This window comes from Anarrhichthys ocellatus, unplaced genomic scaffold (genome assembly GCF_004355925.1).
Source record: "Anarrhichthys ocellatus isolate YVR2014 unplaced genomic scaffold, GSC_Weel_1.0 scaffold1913, whole genome shotgun sequence".
Lineage (NCBI taxonomy): Eukaryota > Metazoa > Chordata > Actinopteri > Perciformes > Anarhichadidae > Anarrhichthys > Anarrhichthys ocellatus.
In genome coordinates, this window is record NW_022281887.1 from 1 (window position 1) to 7,500 (window position 7,500).

The 7,500-nt window shown below is 42.6% G+C and overlaps 1 protein-coding gene across 7 annotated transcripts in view; it reads right to left on the reverse strand.

The window, feature by feature from the left end:
• Window positions 1–87: 87 nt before the first annotated feature.
• LOC116377976 (basic proline-rich protein-like) overlaps window positions 88–7,500 on the reverse strand; it is an 8,631-nt gene continuing 1,218 nt past the window's right edge. For 2 of the 7 annotated variants that reach the window (XM_031839753.1, XM_031839748.1), the window contains 6 exons: window positions 3,446–3,664; window positions 3,236–3,295; window positions 2,916–3,025; window positions 2,019–2,501; window positions 1,759–1,800; window positions 101–1,615 (listed from right to left, as the gene is read on the reverse strand). In XM_031839753.1, the coding sequence (XP_031695613.1) occupies window positions 1,503–1,615; window positions 1,759–1,800; window positions 2,019–2,501; window positions 2,916–3,025; window positions 3,236–3,295; window positions 3,446–3,664 (1,027 nt within the window). In that variant the 3' untranslated portion in view covers window positions 101–1,502. Of the gene's footprint in view, window positions 1,616–1,758; window positions 1,801–2,018; window positions 2,502–2,915; window positions 3,026–3,235; window positions 3,296–3,445; window positions 3,665–7,500 lie in introns of all 7 variants that reach the window. The other 5 variants (XM_031839750.1, XM_031839751.1, XR_004212262.1 and 2 more) reach the window with 5 other exon arrangements.

Below are 7,500 nucleotides of genomic sequence, written 5' to 3' on the forward strand. Positions count from 1 at the left end.
AAATATATATAAAAATAAATAAATATAAAAATAAATAAATATATATATATATATATATTTTTTTTTTTTAAATACAGATATGTAATAAACTTTACTCTGATTGGTTGCTGGTCTCACCTGATCCTAGTGACCGACACATCGCTGACATCACTGTCTGATGACTTAAAAGACAGACTGTCCCTCATCTGGAGACACAGAGGACAGGACAACAGGTGAGCGGGTGTATGACATCATCAGTGATGTAATACTGATGTCACTCTGCTCTCACCTTTGATGGATCCTTCGTCACAGCTGCACTGACAGAAGAGGACAGTTTGTTTATAACATCACACTGATGACGTCATAGTTCTGGTTTAGCGTTATGTCACAGTATGATCGTCTGACATCATCACTGATAACTTCCTCCACTTTCAGCAACAGAAGCCATTCAAACATAAAAACTAACACATTGTATTTTTTGGGCATGAACCAATGAGACAACTAAAAGTCATCCAAGCTAGTCCTTCAGCTTCGTCTTTCAGCGTCTTCAGGTAAAACTGAAGCTGACACTCGTGGTTGCATTTTCAAAATAAAAGCCCCACCATGGTAACAGAAGCTTATCGGGGGGGCCTACACATAGCTGCATTTTCAAAATAAAAGACCCTAGATAGTAATTTGATACAATTTTAAGCTTTTGATATTTTCCTACAGTTGCAGTAAATAAGACAACATCTTCGAATAATCTTCAACTTCCTCTAACAGTTTAGCTTCCAACATTTCTAGTAATGAACTATTTTAATGCAGTTCAACAACCAACTCTTGCTCTTCTACATTTCAGTTTCCAGGTTTGTCAGCAGTGCGTCTTCTAGTTTTTACCTTGTTCTTCATCAACAGAGTAACGATGTCACCAGAAAGAGCAACATGTAAAACATCTTACTTCTGTTAACAGCATGAGCTGAGACATGAAGTTTAAATACTGAAGACAGAATCTCTACCTTCTCTGCTCAGTGGTAGCTCCTCCCCTTCACATTACAACAGTGGACGGATGGATGGAACACAAAAGAAAGACAAGAAACGATTCACAAATACTTCAAGTCACACAAACCAGGAAACGAGGGATGAACCCGTGGACGGCTCACGTAGCACCACTGAGCTGGCTCACGTAGCACCACTGAGCTGGCTCACGTAGCACCACTGAGCTGGCTCACGTAGCCCCACTGAGCTGGCTCACGTAGCCCCACTGAGCTAGCTCACGTAGCCCCACTGAGCTAACGTTACAGCTCAGCCGAGGAATGGAAGGCTGCTACTTCACTAGCTTCTTTCAAATGTCAGCTGCTGACTGGTGTTTGGTTGAATTTTTCTTCCTGTTTATTTATTAATGATATTGTTGTTATTCTTTAAATATCCACACTCTTGTTTATAATGTGGGACAATGATGGATGAATAGATGATAAATTGGTGAAGGGATCAACTAACGCAACGAGGATAAACGGATTACTGAGACTAATTACTCCCGTTAATCACTAATATGTCACATGACTAAGGCGGGAGGAGCTACCTGTCTGGGGGTGGGGGTGGCTAACAGTTGGTGCCATACCATTGGCTGTTTTGTTCAGCTGGTCCTCCCATGTGACCTCTGCATCATGGTAAAGAGAGAGATGATTGGTCAGACTCTTAACTGAACCTTCTGATATCAAACCAGTTAAACCAGCAAGAACTCTGAGCATGTCTACATACACCCCGAGACAACAATCAGATCCACCTGAGATTCTGATTTACCTTTTCTGGTCCCTCCAGGTGTCGTTGGGTGTCGGTCTGGATCTGACACGGATAGGTGGGATGTGATGACATCATGATGATGTAACAAAGATGAACACAGGAACCAATGAATGAACCAATGAATGAACCAATGAATGAATGAACCAATGAATGAACCAATGAATGAACGAATGAGAGAGCATGTCTGAGACACACAGATCTGTCTGTGAGTCACCAGCTACTGGTTCTAATGGTTCTACACTGACATTGTTTACACACACCTGTGATGGACTCACCTGGAGTCTGTGGGGGAGGGGCAGGTTCAGGTGGTGGCAGTGATTGGACTACAGGAGTCGCAGCAGGTACAGGTAGAGGTCCAGGAGCTGGAGGCGGGGCTTGGGCAGGTGTTGGATTCGCAGCAGGTACAGGTAGAGGAGCTGGAGGAGGGGCTTGGGCAGGTGTTGGAGTCGAAGCAGGTACTGGTAGAGGTACAGGAGCTGGAGGCGGGGCTTGGACTGGTGTTGGAGTCGAAGCAGGTACGGGTAGAGTTCCAGGAGCTAGGGGTGGGGCCTGGACTTGTAGCAGAGCTGGGGGCGGAGCTGGTGCTACTACCGGTGTGTGGGGGGGGGCGGTTCCTGGAGGATGTGGGGCTTGTATTCGTATCAGAGGAGGCGGTGGATGATTGGCAGGGGGTAGGGCTTGTTTATGGACAGGGGGAGGGGCAACTGTTCCAATTGGTGATCCTGTGGTGGGTGTGGTCAAAACTGATGGACAGCAAAAGAAAAAAAAGATGATCAGACAGACGAATGAAAACAAACCATGAAATAGTAGTACCTGAACCTGGAAGTTAAATAACCACCTTTACCTGAGAAAGGTAAACTAATAAAACAGGGGGGGTCAAATCCACCACATTCAGGTGGAGGTTCTTGGAGGATCGCCCAGAGAGAGCTGGAGGACTTTGCAAGGGTAAAAGACCTATGTGCTACTTTTCTTAGCCTGCTAATCACTGGGACCAGGACCAAGACCAGGACCAGGAAGAATACAAGGTTGCCGCCAACCACTTGTCCAATCAGGGCCTTAAACAACGAGGACAGGAAGTACCCAGATATCTGCTGGCTGCACCAGGAACCACAAGAATTGTCCGTTGCCATTTCCTAAAAGGTATCGAACGTCCGTACTTCTGTCTGAAGCTCCTTTGGGTGGGACGAAAGGCAGCTGGCGTCCTTGACGGCCAAAGACCGGAGATCCTGTCGGACTCGCCTGGGTCGATCCGCCTTGAGGGTTCGACCTGTTGAAAGAAAATCCAGCAGGACTTAAACTACCAACCTGACAGGAGGGAAGCAAGGCAGCGGCTGCAAGGTCAGGGGTCAAAGTGGTCGTAGTCATAGTTACAGACGATGAAGGAAGATGTTCATGGAGACTTGTGCTTCAGCTATGCTACGCTAGTTGTTTCTGAAGACCTGCTAACATCCTCTACACCTGTCCACTGTCTTTTTACCTGAGAGTTTCCTCGTCGTAGGCGTCAGGTTCGTAGGGGAAGTCGGGAATAAAGCCCTGACTGAAGAGCAGAAACATATCAGAACTCCAAACCCACCTGCACCTTGAGGGGGGCTCCTACTGGTCTCTACAGGTGTGCCCTTTATGGGGACACACCTGTATAGACTACGCCCCCTTTTAACTGACCCCCTGACAGAATAAAAGTTCTCACCTGTAGTCCTCACAGCTTCCGTTAATCATGCGTTTTGTCCAGAGAGTTTGGTTCGGACCGTTTAAATATCTTACACACAGAAAAACACACATGTACATGAGAATGTGATGACAACTACTAATACTACAAGTACTACTACTGTGAGTATTTCTACTACAGTTGCAATACCTGTCGTCAAAATCCAGTGAGGTGGCAACGGACGCTCTCCTCAGAGCCCTCCTGAATATACAGAGACAACCAGTGAGACCAGTACTACAAACTGTGCTACAACCAGTACCAGAACAATAACCTGTTCTATATCTAGTAAAAACAGTAGTATAACCAGTTCTACAACTAGTTCTAAAACTAAATCCAGTACTTCAATCACCAATTAAACCAGCAATAAAACCAGTAGTAAAAAAGTACTAAAAAAACAACATTCTATGACTAAAAACAGAAGTACAACCAGTAGCACAAGTAGAATATAACCAGTACCAAAACCAGTTGTATGACCCTTACCACTACAAATAAAAAAAACATGACTAAAACCAGTATTTAAACCAGTACTACAACCAGTACTATAACTAGGGGTGCAACAGATCACAAACCTCACGGCTCGGTTCACTGTTTTTGAGTCACGGTTCGGATCATTTTTCAGATCAGCAAAGAAAAGGGGAGAAAAATATAACTTTGCTTTCCATTTATTAATTAAAGAACTTCAAGAACACTTGAAGCAATGAACTTTGGGCTATAGTCTTACATACAAACAAAAATATTGAAGATGTCCAATTTGAAAGAAAATTAAATAAATAACATAAAATTGAAGCAGCAAGCAGCATTGATCGGGCCCTCGCATATTGATGCACGTCGAGGGTACTGGCAGGACTTTGGGTGACGCGGCCATGCATTTCTGTGACCATCATACACTGCGTGCACAAGTTAAACGGTGTTTCCTCTGTCGACCAATGGCGTAGCCAGTTCATTTTGCCAGGTCTTAAGCCTTGAATGTTTTGAGTGTACCTCCGAATACAATCATAACTGTCACCCTGTAAAAATCGACAAAAACTGAATGTGTGTGAACGCGCTTCAGTGTTGGTAACACAACAGATTGTCAAAGTAAATGCAGGTCGTTTGTTTGTGCAGGTAGCTCTGACAATTACTGCTGAGTGACTCAACGCTGGAAGAGTCGAGGAGAAATAGGAGAATATAGTTCCATGTGAAAAGAAAAAATCTTTTTATAAAGAAATAAGTTTAAGCCAAAAAGTGAGCCAATGTAGAATAATCTATCATACAAATTAGTCTGGGTGCAGTTTGATTTTATTAAACAAACTTTACGTTGTATGAAATTACTTTACATTACGGCCTGTTCCAAAACGAACAAAAACAATTCAAATTACTATTAATGAAAACTCCACGTACAAGCGCGATTTGGAAACCTTTTTTATCCAATTTCTACTCTCCAAACATCTTAGTTTGCACATATTTAGATCAGAGAAGTCTTTTTCTCATGGTGTACCCACGAACCCTTTCAATAAGTTCAGTGTTTGGGCCGCTGTAATTACAGAATCCTGCTTACGTCCGTGGTTGCCAGTAGGTGGCGCTATGACTATGAGTTAATATTGGCATGCAGAAGTCCTAAAGTCATGACAGTCATCAAGCATGTCAAGTTTGGGACAGTTTTGACAAAGTAGTCGAGTTACAACAGCTTGATGGATGATGTCGAACGATGTCAAATGTCCGCGACACCAAGTCCATGTTGTTCGATGAAACCTCAAGCTTTCAGTAACTTTTAATCACTAAGGTCTTCAGATTGTTCTGACCAAATTCTAAGCTGATCTGATTAATTCCCTAGGAGGAGTTTGTTAAAGTACAGCACCTGGAAATGGGAAAAAAACCACGAGAAATTCATACAAAATTAAAAATGGCTGACTTCAGGTTGGGTTTAGAGCATTATCCCAAGATACTACTTTTTAAGTTTAGATGTGATACATCTGCTTATAAAATTTCATACATTTAGGTGAAACGTACTGCGAGGGCTGCATCATCAAAATTTCGAAGGGGGCGCTATCGAGCCGACTTGCAACTCTGAAGCATTAAAATCACATCAGATAACTACATTCCGGATTTTAAATGTGTGTGCCATGATTGGTTATGTTTTGAGTATTTTTAGCCCCTGAAAAACACATTTCTTTTTCATGGCGAAGAATGCGTCGCCACGGCAATGGCCTTTCACGAAACAACAAACTTTGAGTACCTTTTAATCACAAAGGTCTTTAGATTGTTCTGACCAAATTTGAAGTTGATCTGATTATTTCCCTAGGAGGAGTTCGTTAAAGTACAGCGCCTGGAAATGGCAAAAATAACACTAGAAATTCATACAAAATTAAAAATGGCTGACTTCCGGTTGGATTTAGGGCATGGCTTTTATTTAAGTCCAAATGTGATACATGTTCCTACCAAATTTTGTAAATCTATGTGAAACGTACAGCGAGGGCTGCTTCGTAAAAATTTGAGCTATTGAGCCGATTTGCCACTCCGAACCAATAAAATCATATTATATAACTAAATGTTGTGCTTTAAATCTGTTTGCCAAGTTTGCTTATGTTTCGAGCATTTTTAGCCTCTCAAAAACACCTTCGTTTTTCATAGCGAAGACTGCGTCGCCACGGCAACGGCATTCCACGAAACATCAAAAGCTTCATAAACTGGCATTATGAACTTCTTATATTTGTGTGGAACTGATCTGATTTACCTACTAAAAGAAACAAGCCAAAGTATAAAGACTTTAACTTCCTGTTATCAGTAGGGTTGGGTACCGAAACCCGGTGCTAATATGGCACCGGTTCCTATACGACCGGTATCTACTGGACCGAAACGCAACGCAGATTTGGTGCTTCCTTTCGGTGCCTAAGCCGATTGAAATACTTTTTTTACACTACTCTGATGACTCCGTCCTGGCAGCAGGTAACGATAGCCTCGGTCCTCCGCTCCTCACTCATAGTATTATTACAACCGGACGAGTTGTGCGTGCTTAGAAACAAACCCCTCAATCATTCTGGCGAAGCTTCGGCCATGATTTATTAAAAAAACCGAGAACGAGATCTGTCAAACGGCTGGCAGGCTACTGACTTCCTCCATCGACATCCGGGTACTTAGCGCTGCCACTCATAAGCACAACATCCACAGGACGCGAAACCTTCTTCTTCTTCTTCTTTGAGGTGCAGTGGCGGTTGGCAAACAACGAATTGCCGCATCAGCGCCACCAACTGGTAAAATAAAATAAGTCAGGAGAGGTGTCGTATTTTGCCAGGGAAGGCAAATATGCTCATATTTCTGCAAAAGAATTGCTGAAGTTTGAAGCTGTAGTGTGTGTACAGAGTGTGTGTGTTTTGTATATAATTATATTTATAGTATACTTGAAACAGTTAATATATTGTTCAATTTGAAGAAAAAAGTATCGGTTCAGGCACCGTTTAGGCACCGGTATCATTTTAAAAGTATCGTTTTAGTACCGGTATCGGAAAAAACCCAAACGATACCCATCCCTAGTTATCAGTAGGTGGTGCTATGACTATGATTCCAAATTGGCCTGCAGATGTCTTCAGGCCTGGAGTCTAATCAAACGTGAAATCTGGTAAAGATCTGATGATGTGGAGTCGAGTTACATCAGTTTATTTGTTCATGGTGAAGGATTGAAATTTGCCGAGCTGCATCGTCGCCGCCCTTCAACAACTTCTTACAATTTTCACAATGAAGCATTATCAAGGTCTTAAGACTTTTCTTACAACATTTGAGAGGGATCTGATTAATCTGTGAGGAGCAGGATGTCAAAGTACACAACCTATAACTTCCAGTTGCCACTAGGTGTAGCTAATGCTATGATTCTAAATTGTCATATAGATGTGTTCAGGGTCAGGATGTTATGACATATGGGAGATTTGGAGCAGATTAGACAATGTACGGCCGAGTTACAACAACTTCCTGTTCTGTGGCGAATGGTGTTTTTTTGACGCCACGGACACATAGTTCGATAACTTTTTGATCTTTGAGTAACTTTTCACTGCCAAGGTCTCAAG